Source organism: Nipponia nippon, unplaced genomic scaffold (genome assembly GCF_047370975.1).
Source record: "Nipponia nippon isolate SJK-2023a ecotype South Korea unplaced genomic scaffold, ASM4737097v1 scaffold_17, whole genome shotgun sequence".
Classification (NCBI taxonomy): domain Eukaryota; kingdom Metazoa; phylum Chordata; class Aves; order Pelecaniformes; family Threskiornithidae; genus Nipponia; species Nipponia nippon.
The window spans coordinates 13,053,544-13,072,545 of NW_028262333.1; the positions used below are offsets into that span (position 1 = coordinate 13,053,544).

A 19,002-nucleotide genomic window follows, 5' to 3' on the forward strand; every position below is an offset into this window, starting at 1 on the left:
TTAAGCAGCAAGGCTGTTACCGACTTCAGTATGTCTCTTGCTAATGACATCATTTTCTCAAGCACGAGCAAGACTGCACTGGGGGCTGAGGCAGGCTGCGATAAACCAGCATGGCTGCAGGGGTGTGCCAGGGGAGCAGCTGCCAAATCACACCCCTAATACCAGGGGCAGGCAGCCCAGTGCCCATCAGCACCCACACAACTGGGCAAGCGCTGCACAACAGCGTTCTGGCCAAAGTCAGGGCGCTGCAGTGCACAGCATTTCCAACAGCACAAACCCGGGTGAGATCCTGGTGCTATTTGGCTGTTCAGTCACCCCCATCTCTTGATGCTTGACAAGTTAATTTATTGAAACACAGTTGTAGTAAGCTGCACAGTTGACAGATGCAGCACTTTTGCTGCTTTGTAGCCTTGCCTACACATCAGTACAGAACCACCTCCCAGCCCCCATTTGCAGCTTCGCAACCATGCCAAGCAGGCAGCTAGGGCCAGCCATGGCTGCACCACAGCCTTGGGGCACTCTGAACCCCCACAGGTTGGGCAGCTGCAGCAGCAAGCGCTGGTTTTCTTCACTAACCCCCCTTGGCTGAGAAACAATTCCCATTTTCACATCCCACAAGGCCAGCTTCCCAGTCAGAATTCTTGTTAGGAGTAGTCAGAATGCTCTTGGCAGATGCATGTTAGAGTACTACAGTCACCAAGGACACAGGAAGTGACCCTTCTGGATGTGTAGCTACACCACAGAAGCTGGAGATCAAGAAGGAATGAGTTCCAGTTTTTAAAAGGAAGATTTATTTAACAAGTTTCACTTAACGCAATACACCTAAAAAGGAAATCACAATACAATGAAAGATTAAATCAAGGCCTCAGAATTTTATACGAACACCAAGACCAAAATCCTAAAGTAGCCGTATTGCGTCTCAACATGTTTCCCCATTAACTTAAAAAAAAAAAGCTTTAACGTGCCTTACAGGATATTAAAAGAAATAAACTAGAACTAACATGCCAAATGTTCACTTTGAATTTCAGACACAGCTCCTATATTGTTTCTTTACAAAAAAGCATGTCTCTTTCAACATGTATTCAAAACAGTGTTGGATGTAATATGGTATAAGAGCAACATTTAACATAATTCAAACAGCTTTAACCTAAATACGCTTACTGCTTAAATACACTCCTACAACAAAACTAGCTTGAGAAACGCTCAAAGTTGTTTAACAGTTATAGTCTTTACTCAACTTGGTTATTACATCCTAGATGAATGTTCATTTCTGTATTTTCAAAAATACTGAACCTGGAAGATTTTAAAATAACAATCCTGAATTCACTTACAGTAAAGCATAAATCACAAGCTTGTATTGCAAAACTGTTAAACTTAGTTTTTTGTTTTTTTGTTTTTTAAAAAAAGATTTGACCAAAAGTCGGCAATTGGTTACATTCCCCAGCCACCACTCATGTTGGACATGTTCGACATGCCACCCATGCCGTTCACTCCCATGGAGGCGCGGTTCCCACTGCTGTAGTAACTGCTGTTCATGGCGCCCTGGCTCCCGGGGTCTGAGGGGGAAAACCGACAGCAGGTTCACAGCTGCCTCGGGCCGATTCGAAGCATCACTCCCCCAACGCCTGTCCTTGCTGGGCCACCTCGTAAACACCATCTACTGTGCCCAATACTGCAAAGTGTCAGTTCACAGCTCCATACCCAAAATGACGTTCAGTGGTTGTTCAATGAGAGAGGCAGCTCTGCCTTGCCCTCCTTTTCAATTCAGTGTTTTCTATTGCTGTTCTGTGGAAGTGGAGAGGACCCAGCCTCCCAGGTACCTTCCCATTTGTACTCATGTATTTAAACCAGGTTGGTCTCCAGCTTCCATACTGAGAAGCTAAGAAGTCATCAGCATGATGAAGTCTGGAGATTGGCATTTCCTACCCCCTTCAGAATAATTTCCCATATTTCCCCCCCTCAGCAACAAGTTCCCACTTTGAATCTATTCCCCTCCCGTTTTCACAATGGCCAAGTCTTCAACTTCCAGGGCTCGCGCTGCCCAGTCTGTACCATGGCCCGTCAACCAGCACCTTAAGGCATGCTAAGCCAGCTGCACTGGGCCCACCTAAAACCAGTGAAGAAATGCTCTTACCATATCCACTCATGCTGCTTTGACCACCATATCCTCCTCCATAACCCCCACTCAACTGCTGGTTAGCTGGACCACCATAACTGGATTGGCTTCCTTTAAGTTAAGGATAAAAACGTTAAGAGCTTGCCTGTCAAAAAGTCTGCTCATTATCAACAAATCCACCCTTCCCCTAACACCTGCACCCTGGCACTAGCGCACTCTCTCCCCAAGCATATAAGGTAACAAGCTCAAAGAAAGTGATCGGGTTTCTAAAGACATTCCTACAATCAAGCGGCAACAAGAACTTTAAGAATTACAGCAAGCGCTTGTGATTCTCAACCACGTGCTGTGAGGGTTTGCTTTTGCAGTTTCTATGGACTATACACAACAGGATCGATCTGCTATTGTATATAATACACACCTCAAGGAATTTAAACTTGGCTTAAAGTGACCTCACACAGGAGTGCTGCCCATGACAGTACCCAGCCCTTCAGGAGGCATGCTGACCCGTTAACTGCAGGCACTCGTCTGTCTGTAGTCCCGACAGAGATGCCCTGATGTTCCAGGCTGGTTGTGCATCACAGCAGTGCTACAGGAGACCTCTACTGAAGCTTGCCAACTACTGCTCTTCACCTCACCACTCATCTACGCCCCCCCCCCCCCCCAAACTGTTCTGTAGTTAAAGTATCAGCATCAGACTTCAAACATTTTGTAATCAAAGCACTATAAAAGCAGCAGTGTATCTACACACGCATACACCCCCACCCCACCACCCTGGCGAAAGAAAACCCCCCAAAACCCAACCACCACCTTAATCTCTAAGAAACCAGACAAGTCAGGTATCAAGAAGGGTATCTGCTTTAGAGACGCAACAGTGGCTTTAGACTTGCGTTGCAAACACACATTTTATATCTTAAAACAATTTTGAAGTTTTCTAGAGCAGTTCAGACAGTTTCTCCAAATTCCAAATAGATTTTCCCTCACCATCAAGACCAGGTTTGCATGGCAGGCCACAAGCAACAGATACATCCTCCATCACCAGACTATGTTCTGGTCTCCAAAAAAAGGGAGGGGGAAGGACAATAAAAAGGACAGGCATCTCCCACTTCACTTCCACACCACCACACTCCCAGGCCGCTCACCCGCCCACGCACACCACATTCAGCACCACAGCTTATTCAAGCTATTAATTGTTCAAATGTATTCCCAAAAGGTTTATATACCTGGCAATGTGCTAGTGTTCCAATCTTGGACTACCCCTTCCGATTCCTTGACTGTGTGATTAAGACAGAACGTTGAATTTCAGTTTTTATGCCAGGCATAGAATAAGCAGGAGCTGTATAAAATTAGCCAGCTTCGTTAAATATCAAGTGTTGTTTAAAAGTGCAGTTAGACTGTTTACACATACCCATTGCTCCCATCATTTGACTGCCATAGGCACCACCACTTCCTCCTGCTGTAGAATTCAAGAAGAGTTCTACATATCTGTGTTCTGGAAGAAGAAAATTTTGCCATGAGAGCATTTCACACCAAACCCAGGCATAGTTTGCCCCACTGCAAGTAAGGCTGCAATAAAACCTTTGGCATTCTGGTTACAGCAGATGCACTACACTGCAGTGCTGCATTTTCCCTAAAGCCACGTATTCAGAACAGTCATACTTACGCATATTTGCTTTGTCTTTGGACATAGCAGCCACTGCATCCTCATGAGTAGCAAATTCAACGTCTGCCTCTCCAGTTACTCTGCCATCTGGTCCGATTTCAATGTGTACTCTTACAGGGTTCAGAGGTGAGAAGAACTACATACGAAATAGTCACACGGATTAAAACGCACCAATGCAACAGTTCATTTTCACAGCAAGCTCTTTTCTCTAAGGGAACACTCATTAACTGCAGTGCAGCTGACACATCCAATAACGACCCCAGAATCTTAAAGCCATGCACTTAACAGCAAATTTAAAGCCATGCACTTAACAGCAAATTTAAAGCCATGCACTTAACAGCAAATTTAAAGCCATGCACTTAACAGCAAATTTAAAGCCATGCACTTAACAGCAAATTTAAAGCCATGCACTTAACAGCAAATTTAAAGCCATGCGCTTAACAGCAAATTTAAAGCCATGCACTTAACAGCAAATTTAAAGCCATGCACTTAACAGCAAATTTAAAGCCATGCACTTAACAGCAAATTTAAAGCCATGCACTTAACAGCAAATTTAAAGCCATGCACTTAACAGCAAATTTAAAGCCATGCACTTAACAGCAAATTTAAAGCCATGCACTTAACAGCAAATTTAAAGCCATGCACTTAACAGCAAATTTAAAGCCATGCACTTAACAGCAAATTTAAAGCCATGCACTTAACAGCAAATTTAAAGCCATGCACTTAACAGCAAATTTAAAGCCATGCACTTAACAGCAAATTTAAAGCCATGCACTTAACAGCAAATTTAAAGCCATGCACTTAACAGCAAATTTGGAACTCACATTATAGATGTCATTCTCCGTAGCTCTGTAAGGCAGACCTCTCATGTGGACGCAGTGGCCAGTCGTACTCTGGAAGGTGGATCCCCCGTCGCCGTATCTGTGGTCCGACATTCCTGCAGAGAAAAGAGTCCATTCTAGGTCTTTCAGATGTATTTTAGTTTCTTTTGAGACATATTGTAAGTTCAGTTACTATTCCTATTAGAGAAATCTTACCTCTTCCAAATCTATCAGAACCAAAACCATAGCCATCATTATACCCATTGTAGTCATCATAACCTCCATAACCTATAAATAGATTGGACAACATGTTCATTTCAGCTCCATATACACGAGCACACTGCAGACAACTAGTATTAGAAAGTTCCATTTCTTCTAGGAAAAATAAAGCCAAGGACATATACAAACCAGTAGTTACAAAGCAGGGAAGACACTACCAGGTCCAAGTGTTGCTGCTTCTCAGATGAGCAGCTCCCTCTTGGACTTCGTATACTTACCTCCTCCGTAAGCTCCACGCCTCATTCTTTCCAAGCTACTTCCTCTACCAAGACTGTTATATCCCCGCGTAAGACCAGGTCTGTCGTAAGGACCGGGTCTCTGCATTGCCAACAGCTTGCGTGGAGGGTCGTAGTGAGTGCGCACTTCCGCTCGACTACTCTTGAAGATCTCAATGTACCTAGAAGTGTTTCCATAGAACGAAGTCAGTCTTCAATTCCTTCCACAAATACCTCACAACTTCACATTAAAACAAGCCATTTAGTCATAGCCTCGAAACTGGCGCTATATTTTAAGCCAGATTTCTTTACATTATGTAGGCAATGACATACTATTATAAGCACTACATTACTTTCAAATCAGTGTATTTTCAAGAAATTACAATTACTGAAGGGTTTACATGCTCCTCATACTTCACAGTATCCCAGCCTTAAGGGTGGGGGAGCAATACTGATTCCCCACCCTCCTCCCCCCAATTTAAAGTGTTAGTCAAAAAAAAGTAGGAGGGACTAATGTCCACTCAACTCAGCACTGTTTTGCTCATGTGGCAATGCAAACAGAGGGTTAAAAACCCGGTCTCCACCAAGATTTTAACCCATCAGGATGCTACAAAAAGCTCTGCATGTGCTAGTGAACCCAGCCTATGCTTCAGTGATTCAGCACAGGCAAAAAGTGCATGCTTCAATGAAAAATAGTCACAAGTAAAATAGAATAAAAACCCTTTGTGACAATTTCTTGAAAGCTATGCTTATTACATTGAAGATTAATACAGTAAGAAAATTTGTTACATTTCAACTTATAAAACAAGTTTAGAAAGTATCACATTTTCTTATGGTAGTAAGAGTACTGTGCATGTCTTTAAAGCTAAAGGCATAATTGGTGCTATTTGAGAAGTTAAAGCCATAGTCTCTCAACTTCATCACTTTCAAGCTATCAGTTTTGCACTCCTCCAGTATTACAAAGTTTCTGAAGCACACTTAAGCTTAGCCCAATTTTATCTTTTGTTTTGGGTATATCCAAACAGTCTGTGCCATACGCACATCAGCAATACCTTTACTTATCACCGAGTTAAAGACCAAAATACTATTTCTATTCAGATGTTAACACTTTCAGAAGAGAGAATATGGATTTAATTTTTTACCATAAGAAAAGTGACATAGCCAACCAACCATCCATCCCCACCTGTGCCCTATTCTTTCCTTGTGTTTCTTTAGAGCCTTTTCAGCTATTTCCTGTGAAGCAAACTGCACGAAGGCCTCCCCCGTACTCCTCCCCTGGAAGTCCACCGGCAATGTTATCCCATTTGGCACGATTTCCAACCCTTCAACCCAAGGACAAATAACCCCAGTAGGGGGGCAATATTAACATCACAAGCCCAGTCATGAGTTTTTCTTATAGCTTTAAATACACCAGAATTTTAACACTTGAAAGTGAATGGTATGTTGATTCTAGAACACTAGAAGAAAAAGCATGTCAACAAAAAGAGATCCACGATCACATACCATTCAGTTTACGTTCTTAACCCACCCTGCAGAGCACAAATGTTCTGAGTGTCACAGACAACTCCTCAGATAAAGCATCTAATGCAGGGTGCATTAAGAAGTTCACATATTATTACAAACCTCTTCAATTCTGTGAAAGTATTTAAGATGAACTTTTTAAGATAACTTAAACACAGCAAGTTAAACAGCTTTATATATAACAAGTATTTTTACTAGAAGTCACTCAGGTAAAATAATTAGTCTTATGCAAACATCAAGTTTCAGCATTAACTTTTCTTATCTTTAGGAGTGCTTAATTAAGAAAAAATCATGAATTTCAAAAGTATTAGTTTCTGAACAGAAGAGGCACATTTTGTATATTAAGTACATTAACAGTTTTTAAAGCTTGAATCACTTAACCATGTAAGAAACAACTTAAAATGCACATGCTTAGGAATTGCTCATTTACAACATATTACTGATTCAGAAAACAAAAAACAAGTTCTGAAGTTGTAAAATTGGAAATATTTCTACTGTATTTTAAAGCAAAACAGTAAGCTCAATCATATTTTGTTATAGCAAAACATTCCAGCTAATTTTAACACTCACATTTAGAAATCTACTACTTTGAAAATACTACCAAGTTAAATCCTAGATAAATCAAATTTCATTCTTAGGCATTTATAATAGTATTCCAGTTCCTGAAACATACAACAGCTGCAAAAAAGTGAGAATGCGTCAATACAAGACATTATCTCTTCACCCATAAAAAAACTTTAAGCTAGACAACATCAAGGGTGGTTGTTTTTTTTTTTCCTCCCCCTAGGAAGGGGAGTGGGGAGGGGGGGAATCTGTACTTGGGTAGAGTTCAGCAGGTCGTTTTTTTTTTTCTGGAATCTTATTCAATATTAAATCTACGTTTATGAAATCATGGGCACAATGCATGCCCCTACTCAGATCCTGCTCTTTGTACTGAGCCCAGCAGTAAGGCTGTTCTACGTCCTCCACTGAACAGTGTGAACCAGCTAAGACTGTGGGTGAAAACATCCTCCCATCTGAACTGTTCAGTTTTCATTTAGAAAGCAACACACTTGTTTTCTACTATCCTTCCTTGAAACAGTATGTCCCACTAAGTATAAATTAGAGCAGCTTTTCAGAGTTCCCTCAGTTATTTAATAAACAAGTACTTGAGGAATTGATCCCTCAAGCCCAGATAGCTAATGAAGAATTGCTTATTTACTCTTAGTACCCATCAGTATACTGTTGGAAGTACTACTGGGCGATCCATGGTGGGGTTTTTTAGCATAGACCAATAGTGCTACAGCTACTACTTTTATCCCACATACCTGAAAAAAACTGTACAATTTCTTCTTTACTACAGCCAAATGGGAGTCCTCTAAGACGTACAAAACCATCATTAGCCGTATCAGGGCTGTTGGGACCAGTATGCTTCAGAACCCAATCCATTTCAACGTTGTTTGACTTGAAAACTGTAAAAGGCACTTAGAATTAATGCATTCTGGAACACACAATGATTTTAAAAGCCATTTGCCTTGCAACTAGTCAACTTATGATATACAATTCCATTTGTCCTTTCACATGCATTTTAAAGAGACAGAAAAGCAATTAACCAAAAACTGATGCATCAAGCACAAACACATTTAGTCAGTTACTAGACCAACTGAGTCAAACCTTCAACATATCTGTGTCCCATTGTTTCTCTGTCTTTTTTCAGTGCCAATTTCACATCCTCCTCTGATTCAAGTTCAGCAAACGCTTCTCCACTTGGTCTGCCCTCCCTGGTGTAGATGAAACGGATACCCAAAGCCCCATTGAGAATTTTGCAATCTGCAAATGAAACAGAAAGGCCAGAATTAATTTAATCACAGGAACACTGTGACTTTAAAAGTTTCCAATATTCTAAAGGCAAAAATCTAACCACAACTATCAAGTTATATCAAGACGACAAAACCAACAGTATTCTTGTTATAACTTTTAAGGTGACCAATAAACTAAGGGACGAACTAAGATCAAATTATCCTTCTTGTAAAGTCTGAAGATTAGCAAAAGATTAAGGATAAAAGCAAATTAGCTATCTATTTTTACAGCTTTGCTGCCTCGAGTCAAATTGAATGTGCTATCTGCTTTTGATTGTAACTGACTTAGACTTTCTCATCAGCATGAAATGAAATAAGGAGTAGTAACAATTTGTGTAAGCATAATGAACTAAATCAGAACCAAGTCCAATAGGCCAAACTCCTGAAGTAGCTTTAAAATCTCCAGTCACTGAAGAACACACATATTTATCACCACTATTAATTACTGCAGGATACTGATAATTTGGGGGAAGAACACTGCACACTAAACTCTTAAGAAGTGCACACATACACACATCAAAAGTCTGTTAGGACAGTGCCAAGAACTAAACTGATTTAGTTCAACCCAAACCAAGAATTCTGAAGTATTCTTTAAAATGGAAGCTTATCTCTTCTGGCTGCTCAAGAAGCTAAGGCAGTTGCAGCTATCCCAGCAACTCACAGACAACTCTTTTGTGTCTAGTTCCTGCTAGCAAAAGCAGAGCTTTCCATACAGCATCCCACCTGAGGTACTTGTTGCATTACAAACTTCGTTAGATACTTAAGTGCTCTAAGCAGTTTCTGGAACCACTCACTGCAGCATTCCCACTGCCCTGGTGTCCCCACGAGGAACCCAGAATTGACAACAGAGCCCAGCCCCTCTCCCAGACCCCTATGCCCCCACAGTTCTGCTTACCGGAGAAAAACCTCTGCACCTCCTCGGTGGAGCAGGACCAAGGCAGCCCCCTGACTTTCACCACGTATCCCTCGCTGCTCTCCGTGTTAAGCATCACATTGGGGGTGAGGCTCGGCTCCGTCTCAGCTTCTGTGGTTGCTGGAGAAGATCAAAACAGGCCCTTTGAGACGCCGCACAGCACGGCCGCCACCCGCAGCCCCTCAGAGCGCCCGGCGGCCCCCTCGGCCTGTGCCCACCCACCCCCGAGCCTCCTCTACCTCGGACCGCTACCCGCCTCACACACACAGAGCCGCTCCCGCCCGGCGCACGCCTGGCCCGCCCCCCCGGCCCGCGCCCAGCCCCCATCCCCGCACGCACACATGGTGGGGCTCCGCGGTGGTTCTAGGGCTCCGAGCCTGATCCGCTGTCCGGAGAGCGCCTAGTCCCAGTCAGGCGGCAGCGAGCGGGCGAGCCTGTGGCGAGAGCGCGCTAGGAAATGGCGGCGGGTACTCCCGCTTCCGCTAGGCCGGGCCTTCCGCCGCACAAAGAACCCCGGCCCCAGACACCGCCCTGGCGGGCCCGACGACTCGCGGTCCCAGCTGACGCGCACAGCACCCGCAGCCGGCAGGAGCGCAGCGTGTGGCGAGCGGCCGCCGAGGAGCACGGGCCGCCCGCGCCGCTCACCTGCTCCCGAGAGGGGCTACGGCGTGGCCGGGGGCAAGGCGCGGGGCGCATGCGCACGGGCACCCGCCGGGCTCCTGCCCCGCCCCGGGGGTCGCAGCCGCGCATGCTCCGCAGCGCCACTGCGCTCCGCCGCGCACACCCGCGCCCCGAAGGCCGCCCGTGCCGCCCCCGCCAGGTTGCGCATGCGTCCTCGCTAGTCTGCGCTCCTCCGCCCCCCGCCCAGCAGCTCGTGCGCATGCCTCGCCGGCCGCCCCGCCGAACAAAACCGCCGAGCGCGGGCCGCACTGGCGCGCGCGCGCGCCTCTCGGCGCCGCTCTCCACAGCGCACGTGCCCCGCGGGCCGCCCCCCGTCCTCCCGCCCACGCCCTGCGCGGGGCCGCCGGTGCGCGCGGCGGGGCCAGTCCGGTCCCCGCCCCTCGCCCCCCGCACCAGCACGGCAGGCGTTGCACGGAGAGCGGGGAGTTCTGGCTGAACAAAGAGGTGTGTGGGAACTAGCACTTACCAGCTTCAAATGCTGACGCTACCCCACGTGAAACAATCTGCTCGCTTCGGTCACTGAAGCCTGGTGTGTTTGTAGGAGATGGGGAAAGAAGAGACATGGGTCACAATTATCATAAAAGAAAGGAAAATGTAACTCCCTCCCATCTCCTCCAAACACACCAGACCTAGCTAGGTTTCACCCTGAATCTCATTACAGGGGCAACAGGAAGTTACAGGAATAACTACAGTGGCACAACCTCGGATAGTTGCACCTGTGAAGCGTTTAACTACCAGCTAGGAATCCCTTCTTTACCCCGGGAAGAACAAGGACTGTGTCTTTCAACTGGCAGTTGCCCACACAGGTGATAGGGAACCCATGCCAAGAGTTAAGCAGATTCTGTGAAACCCCAGGCATGCCAACGCCAACACTGGAATTTTGGAGCCAAGAAGCAAAGCTGCTCAGAGCAGCATTTAAGCCTTCATCCATGCGTGTTTCCTTCTCAGTCAATACCAAAACGGACAGCCCCAGGCTGAGCCACTTCACTGCCTGCAAATCTACATGGCCTCGTCTCTCACGTTAACTATGTAAAGCGTTTTGTTTAACTGATACGAATCTGGACCACTAACAGCAGCCTCCCCCCAAAGGTGGAAGCTTTCTGAAAACGAAAAAAAAAAAAAAAAGAGAGAAGGAAAAGAAAAAAGGATGCTCTCAAAGTTTGTGTGTGTAAATCAAACAACACGAAGAACTCGTTAACGTTAACGCAAATCAAATCACGAAGGGGAACCGTTTTACGGCAGCTTCCTGAACAAAGCAGCCCTGCTTGATCTCCCTTGCTAAACGCCGATTTTAAAAAAACCTGAAGGCAGCGGCTTCGCAGGGGGGAGCAGCGGGGGAAGGAGCGGCCGGCAGCCCGCCACGGCAGGGAGGGGGCAGCGCCTCCGCCTCTTCCCGGGGAGTGGCGGCGGCGGGCGGCCATCCCGCCCTCCGGCTGGCGGGAGACTTAAAGTGGGCTGGAGCAGGCGGCAGCCCCGCGTGCTCCGGCTCGGCGCCGCCATGTCTACCCCCGCCAAGCGGCACTGCCACGGCCCCGCCAGCTCCCTCGACTCCAGCTTCCAGAAGCGCCTCAGGAAGGTTTCCATCGAGGGGAACATCGGTGAGCTCGGCGGCGGGGGAGGGAAGTCGGGGCCCGCAGCGGTTGGGGCCTCAGGACGGAGGCGCCCTGAGGTGGCAGGGATGGCCGAGGACACTCAGGGGGAGAGGGGCGGCGGAGGGGCCTTTTCCAGCCCCTCTACAAGAAGGCGGGGGGGACCTTGCGGAGAGAAGCGCAGCCGACGCTCATCCGCTGCCACCGGGCCGAGACCCGCTCGCGGCGATACTCGGAAATTGGCGCCATCGCCCGGGGTAGGGGGAGGGGAACTCCGCCCTGCCCAGGCCAGACGCGCCAGGTGTCCACTACGGCGCGGCCGCAGCACCCTCGTCCGCGGCCAACCGCCGCGTGGGTGGGCTTTGAGGAAGTAACCATCCCCTCCTGCCCGGGCTCCGCAGGGACCCCCTCCGGGGCGTTCGCGCACTTCCCGCCTGCTCAAGGACCGCGCCTCAGCACCGCGGGGCCACCCCCGCGCGCCCGAACCGTACGCGGCGCTCCAGCCCGCAACTGCGTTAGACGCCTCCCCCCCGCGCCAGCTCGCCGCGCACGCGCAGCGGCAGCTCCCCGCGCCCCCCCGCCGCGCAGGCGCGGCAGCCCCCGGCTCCCAAACAATGCCGCGCCAAGCCCCGCCCCGCCGCAGCCTGCTCCTAAAATGGAGGCGAGGCCCCACCGCCTCCTTATCGGCGGCACGGCCTTCTGGCGCTGGCGATTACAGCCGTTTTCTCGGAACGTGCACTACCACCGTGCAAGCGTCCTCGCCAGCCCTGCCCCGGCAGGCCAAAGGCCTGCCCGGGGTCCCGTGCAGCTCCGCACCTCCAACACTGCAGCGACACTGCCTACAGCCTCTTCAAGAAGCCTCACAACTGCCACTTTATCAGTAAGACCAGTCTAACCTACACCCTCAGTAAACTTTTCCAATCTCCTCCAGCTGCAGGGAAGTCAACATTTGTCAGGCTACTAGAGAAACACAGCGATGAGTGGGAGATCATCCCTGAACCCATCGCCAAGTGGTGCAACATCCAGACAGCTGAAGATGAATACAAGGTAGGCATGCTGGATTTGGAAAGCTTGGGGAGAGATGGGGCACAGAAGAAACTGCATTGATTGGCTGGGGAACCATGCCAAAATTCAGCTACACTTAGTCTGGAGCATCCAGAGTCATCCCCACTATTATACCAGTTGGTCAAACACTCACATTGTAAAGGCTACTTGGGAAGATACTATTAAATGCATATTCCAAATAACCACCCCTACTCCACAGGAATCACACTGAAGTCTAAAACTCAATGATCAACCTATTCTGAAGAAGCTGTCATAAAGACTACCATCAGCTGAGGAACATATCTCTCTATTCCTATGTCTAAGCATTCTCTTAAAAAAAAAAAGAAACAAGGCCATGAATTCTTATTTCAACATACCAAATTCTAGATTAAGAAAAAGAAAGAAAATCCTGCAAATATGCTGGTATTATGTTTTCTCTCTTGTCCCCTAGGAACTTTCAACATCTCAGAAGAGTGGAGGAAATCTACTTCAAATGCTGTATGATAAACCCACAAGATGGGCTTATACATTTCAGACCTATGCTTGCTTGAGCCGAGTAAGAGCACAATTAAAACCTGTCTCAGCCAAGCTACATGAAGCAGAACATCCAGTGCAATTTTTTGAGAGATCTGTGTACAGTGACAGGTAATTACTCTTAGTGCAACAAGAGTTAGATTAAAAGCTCCAGGTTGTTATGCTCAAAGACATGCAGCTGGGGAAACACTTGGTATTAAACTAGTATCTGCAAGGAGCAGGTTGGATTCAACAGGTGAGAGCTGGATGGTATTAAAAGTACTTACGGATGTAAGAATAGCAGCTATTTGTTCAGTACCATGATTCTGATTCTAATGAGAAGTGTTTTAGTAGTTCACTTTGGTCACTCCTGGCACAAAACTAACATCTTTTATTGCAGATATGTATTCACTTCTAACCTGTTTGAGTCTGGAAACATTAATGAAACAGAGTGGGCTATTTATCAGGACTGGCACACATGGCTTTTGAATCAGTTTGAATCAGACATAGAACTGGATGGCATGATCTACCTAAGAACCACACCTCAGGTACGTTCACTAAAGATTAAAATATTTGAGTTCCAACTTCAGTTTCCATGAGCTTAAGAGGGTACAAAAACCTAAGTATTGATGACATAATACTTCAGTGACTAACACTGAATTAGCTCCCCCCACCACAAATGTAATGGGAAGCCTATCATAAATTCAGATTTCATTCAGAGACCAAATTAAAACCCCTCCCTTCTGAGCTACTACTCTGATGTCAACAAATGCTAGTTACTAGCATCCACCACTCTCAGTAAGGATCCAAGGCTGAAACTGAATTTCCAAATCAAGCTTGACTTCCCTTCCCGTACAGTCCAGAATTGAAGCTAAGATAATCTTTTAGTAAGAAGTACTGAGAGTTAACTAAAGTGGCTCAAGTTTGGTTTTTTTTTTTTTGAAGGAAAGTTATTCTATATTTAACTCACTTATGTTCATCAGCCAAGCATTTAAAATTAATGCTCACTAATGTCTAGCATTAGTCCTGATATAAGGACCACTTGATCTGTTTAGTTGATTTAGCCTTCACCACACGATTAATGTCCAGGCTTGTACTTCCTTCCTTCCTTCCCCCCCCCCCCCCCCCCCAGAAATGCATGGAAAGGCTACAGATGAGGGGAAGAGAAGAGGAGCAAGGAATTGAGCTTGAGTATTTGGAAAACCTCCACTATAAACATGAAACCTGGCTTCATGAAAGGACTATGAGGTATGAACCCATTTTCTGCAGGCAAATTTCAATTCTTTCCTACCTTATGTTAAAGTTGATTAGGGATAAAACTAAGCTTTAAGTCCACCTTCACTCAGGCACAGTTGGAAGGACTTATCTTTAGACCCATTCCAGGCTTCTTGGCACAGAGATGATTACTCTAGGTTATATGCAGAGGGAAGGTCATCTGTTGGCAGGGAAGTAAAAATTGCTGAAATGGAACTTCATCTAATTTAAAGCCTTTGTTAAGCATTAGCTTCAACTAGAAAGCTGTATAGCTCCTACTCCAGCAATGATATGAATTTCGTTAACTGAAAGTACACAGGAATAGGACAGAGTTGAGATTGTGTTCAGGTGGCCAATCATGTAAGTTATCTACTAAGCAGCTTCCAGTTCCAATGGAAGGGAGGGTAAGGTCCCAACTACCTTTAAACTAGGCTGACTGTATCTCAACAAGGTTTAAATATTAACCTTAGCTTCAAAATAAACAATCATCAGAAAGGCTTTTGGCAGGTACTATTACACACAAGAAACCCAGTCAGCAGCTAGGAGTTCTCTGCATACCTTCACCCCCCAACTTCCTTCCCATGTAAGGAATCTCTAAACATGAAAGCAGACTTTAGATTTTCCCCTAGAGGAGCCTGAAATACTCTACTGAATGGGAAACATAACAATTCCAGGAAAAGTACATTATCAGTCACATCTACTTCCCTAAGTTTCATGTAGGATGACCCAAATGCTTAGGAGACAAGAAGGCACTGCATATTGTGGAATTTTGGGAACATTTACATTGTTTACTCATTCCAAACTTGTGAGCAAGCATTTCCTGTATTTTTCATAGGAACACTTAAGTCTGCAAACACAAGGTAAGAATGTTGTTCAGCACACTTACTGCATTTTAGAAATGCTTTTCAAACATAGGAAGAGAGTGTAACTACTGCTTTAAGAGAACAATACATCCAAGTTGCACAACCACTGGTCCCATCTGCTCCTAAGTCCCATCTGCTCCTAACCTGTAGCCAAAATGGTCTTGCTCATCTCTCAGCCATTTTAAATGCCTGTCTTATAACCTGTTAAAAGAGGTCATCCCCACCAAACAGAGCTGTAAAACTGTGTAATGGATTAGCAGTTAACTGGGGGAGACACAGGGCAAGTGATATTTTAAAAAAAAAATATTCCCTCACATCAAAATCCCATTCCTGATAATTGATTCCACAACAAAACACATGAGGTAAAGGAAACTAAGGTAAGAAGATTACATTATCTCCCCCACACACACTGGTACAATAAAAATAGATATTAAAAGGCCAGATTTCTGAAATATATTAAAGTTATGGTGATACAATGTTGACTGGGTTATAAAAGACAATTAAGGACAGACTTGACTTGGGCTTTACACTTAAGTCATTGGCATCAGCATTAACATCTTGCATGTGGTAATCTGAGTCATGCTGCACCCTTAAGATGACTTGGAAAACAACTGGAAGAGCTAGATTGTTTTATTATACAGTACTTTATACCATTTTTACTAGCATGATGTTCTTCCACTTAACAGAGTTGATTTTGAGAACCTTAAAGATATTCCCATTCTAGTTTTGGATGTTAATGAAGACTTTAAGAATGATAAGATTAAACAGGAGTACCTGATTGATAAAGTGAGTATTAAATGTCTCCTCATCTGCTTTTCTTCTGCAGTAATAGCTATAAGTTATCACAAATTTTAAGAATGTAAATTGATAAGTACTTGTTTGGGGCTAGTCCAGTTAGTCTCCTTCATAGACTTAAGAAGCTCTGTGGCTGCAGAAAAGGCTTTTTGCTTTCCTTCAAAACAAACATTAAATCCCACCTCATTATCCTCACAATTCAAGGGAAAACTGGGTGTTTTTAAAGAGGGGCAATTGTGGGGGATGCAGGTACACAGCTGCTGGAATAGTCAGACTACTCTCTGCCAAGTCTGCACTGCCATACTGTTCATTAAATAATTCACAGAATGATAGTCTAATTCATGTCAGCCATGATGTCTTTAGAAAAATCCTGAAGTCAGCCTAGCACTATTTATGCCCCCTTGCATTCTGGGGATCTAGGCTCTTCCTGGACAGAGCACAACACATCTGACAAATGCAGAGATAACTGAACCTTGTACATAGTTCTAAATGCACGAAGTGACACTTCTAAGTGGAGTTGCGAGGGCGAGTCAACAGCCATTTGAGGAAACAAGGTGGTAATAAATAGGTCACTTGAGTCAAAATGGTGTTTGCTAATTCCACAGAAAGGCAAGACTTGGGAATTAAATGCCCAAAGAAATTCTTCTGCTGGAGCCATGTGCTGCATGTCTAGTCCACAAAAAAAAAAACCACAACAGACTACTAACACTTAGAGGCATAGGGCTCATCTGCAACCCTCTAAGCAGAGCCACAACATTACTTATTTCACTCACTGGGACACTTTAACCCTTCTTTTTCCCACTGCCCCAAGAAGACTTAAGTAACTCTAAATAAATTGGGGAGGGGAGCACAATGTTCAGTTGTGGAGGTATTTGTTAAGTTATATCCTCATGGAAACCAACAATTAACAGCTTAGAGAGTTATGAACCAGACTACACTCATACATGCTATCTTTCTTTTAACTTGCCCCACTGAAAGACCACCAGTGTTGTCTCCACTAAACTTCCTTCATCACCCAGCATATGACAAGGTCACCTCTACTTTCGGCTTGGGGTAGGGGGTACAGCACCATGCTGAAAATGCTACTAGATCTCTGGCTTCATTTTCTGGCAACACCTCTCTTCCTAGGGAAGAGCTACCTCATGAAGGAAAATTCATTTTTTCTTTAATGAAGTAACATTCTGTAAAGCATCCAGAAGCCAGCTTTCATAAGTACTTGCTATTTTTTAGTAATTAAGTTACTCAATTCTACCAAGTACTAACTTACAAGTATTAGGGCCATCTGCTATACTGAAAAGCATTTCAGGTCATGAATTATATGCAGAGGTAGAACAGCCCTGGAGACTGTACAGTAACAAGCCATTTGTTCCCCAAGAAAGGGAAAAGCTTAACGATTTAGCTTTTCTTTTAATGCATCAACTACATATCCTTTTTGTTTTCACAGGTCAAGTCTTTCCTGACTTCTTAAGAAGATGGAAGTTAATTTGAATGACAAGTCCCTGAAGTTGCAGAGTTAAACCTAACAATCAGTGTGTTCTTAAACAATTTACTTTAACTGAATGTATTACCTGTATGGCTTATTTTAAGGCAAGATCAAAGTGCAAAATATGGTTTGGTTTTTTTTGCTTGTCTGACCCGTGTGGCTTCCGATAGAATTTTCTGTATAGTCAAAACAAACAAATAGGGGGTGCTTTGATGATGTACTTCGTGTATATTCTCTGGTGTTTAATAAAGGTTTTAAAATAAAATTGACTAACAACTGGCTTTAACGGCAGATGAGTTAACCGGTTATCAATGGCTGACAACCCAGTAAATAGCGATAGCAGGCACGGAGGCAGGGCTGTTTTGCAATAACTGGCATAGTTCACCATTTTAAGACGAGACTGTTATGGCGTCCAGAAACCTTTACTTTCAACTTCTGCTTTATTGAGTGGCTGTTTTCACAGGATTTACACTACTTAGGGATGGACGTTACGGTAGTCACAAGGGTTACACCTGCAATAAACTGCAATTTAAGCATATCTTGTTTACGACCTCCCCCCAGTAAACAAAATCCCCCCCGCCCCCCCAGCGCGGTAACGGCAGGGAGCAGGCGGGGAGGCAGCCGCCGGCGCTTGCACCGGAGGGGGAGGCAAGGACCGAGCCCCAGAGCCGCTCCCGGCCCCCCGCAGCGCCGCCCCCGCCCCGGAGCCCACAGCGCCGCGGCCGCCACGACGCACGCGGCGGGGGGGAGGGGAGCGGTGCACGCGGCCGCGCCGCGAGGCCGCCACCCAGCCGAGCCGGGCCGCCGCCAGGGCCGCCCTCGCCCTGGGCCGCGCCGGCAGCGCGGTGCGCGGCCCCCGCCGCCAGCAGGCGCCGAGGCGGGGGCTCAGCGGCGCCGGGGCCCCGGATCGGGCGGGACCGGCCGCCCCGCCCCTCCCCCACCCGCGGCGGCTCAGCCGCCCCACCCCCCCCGCTTCCCCCTCGCCGCCGCCCGCCCCCCCCCCACCCCCCTGCCACCGGGCCTTACCCAAACCGGGGATCTCGCCCTCAGTCTCCTCGGTGTGACAAGGGTCCATCTTGGCCGCGCCTTCCCCACAGGGGCCGGCAGAAGACAAAGCTCGGCGGGGACGCTTGGGCGCTGCGCAAACGGAAACAAAAGCTCAGCGGCCGCCGAAAGGACACTCCGGCGACGGCGGATCGGGGCTTTTCGGTCGCCTTTTCCCTACTCCCACGGGGATGAGGCGCGATGAGACCACTAGCCTGCCCGTGCCCGACCCGCCTGCTCGCTCCTGCGCAGCGCCCCTCCGCGCCTATAAATAGCCGCCGGCCGCGCTGCGCAGCGCCCTGACGTCACGCACCGCCCGCCCCGGCCCCCTCGCCGGCCGCCAGCCAATGGCAGCGTGACAAATTGAACCAGC

At 46.5% G+C, this 19,002-nt stretch overlaps 2 protein-coding genes across 22 annotated transcripts; one reads left to right on the forward strand and one right to left on the reverse strand.

Annotated features, from left to right (window-relative positions):
- Positions 1 to 764: 764 nt before the first annotated feature.
- On the reverse strand, positions 765 to 18,902 carry HNRNPH1 (heterogeneous nuclear ribonucleoprotein H1). Of its 19 annotated transcripts, XM_087753782.1 has the most exons (15): positions 18,612 to 18,901; positions 10,511 to 10,570; positions 9,703 to 9,797; positions 9,346 to 9,483; positions 8,266 to 8,421; positions 7,920 to 8,063; positions 6,275 to 6,413; positions 5,095 to 5,273; positions 4,814 to 4,885; positions 4,601 to 4,740; positions 3,777 to 3,912; positions 3,522 to 3,605; positions 3,337 to 3,387; positions 2,135 to 2,227; positions 1,700 to 1,879 (listed from the first exon to the last, which is right to left on the reverse strand). In XM_087753782.1, the coding sequence occupies exons 3-15, from the start codon at positions 9,704 to 9,706 to the stop codon at positions 1,725 to 1,727; spliced, it is 1,491 nt and encodes a 496-aa protein (XP_087609908.1). In that variant the 5' UTR covers positions 9,707 to 9,797; positions 10,511 to 10,570; positions 18,612 to 18,901; the 3' UTR covers positions 1,700 to 1,724. The 19 variants fall into 19 exon arrangements, with proteins under 19 accessions (XP_087609900.1, XP_087609901.1, XP_087609904.1 ...); XM_087753774.1 differs by lacking the exons at positions 1,700 to 1,879; positions 9,703 to 9,797 and adding an exon at positions 765 to 1,556 and having other exon boundaries at positions 18,612 to 18,900; XM_087753775.1 differs by lacking the exons at positions 1,700 to 1,879; positions 9,703 to 9,797 and adding an exon at positions 765 to 1,556 and having other exon boundaries at positions 4,601 to 4,734; positions 18,612 to 18,899.
- On the forward strand, positions 10,579 to 18,096 carry LOC104018457 (deoxycytidine kinase 2). 3 transcript variants are annotated; one of them, XM_087753791.1, is made up of 7 exons: positions 10,579 to 11,642; positions 12,565 to 12,680; positions 13,129 to 13,322; positions 13,591 to 13,738; positions 14,323 to 14,438; positions 15,994 to 16,093; positions 17,547 to 18,096. In XM_087753791.1, exons 1-7 carry the CDS (start codon positions 11,543 to 11,545, stop codon positions 17,568 to 17,570), a joined length of 798 nt encoding a protein of 265 aa, XP_087609917.1. In that variant the 5' UTR covers positions 10,579 to 11,542; the 3' UTR covers positions 17,571 to 18,096. The 3 variants fall into 3 exon arrangements, with proteins under 3 accessions (XP_087609917.1, XP_087609916.1, XP_087609918.1); XM_087753790.1 differs by having other exon boundaries at positions 15,994 to 18,096; XM_087753792.1 differs by lacking the exon at positions 15,994 to 16,093.
- Positions 18,903 to 19,002: the final 100 nt, after the last annotated feature.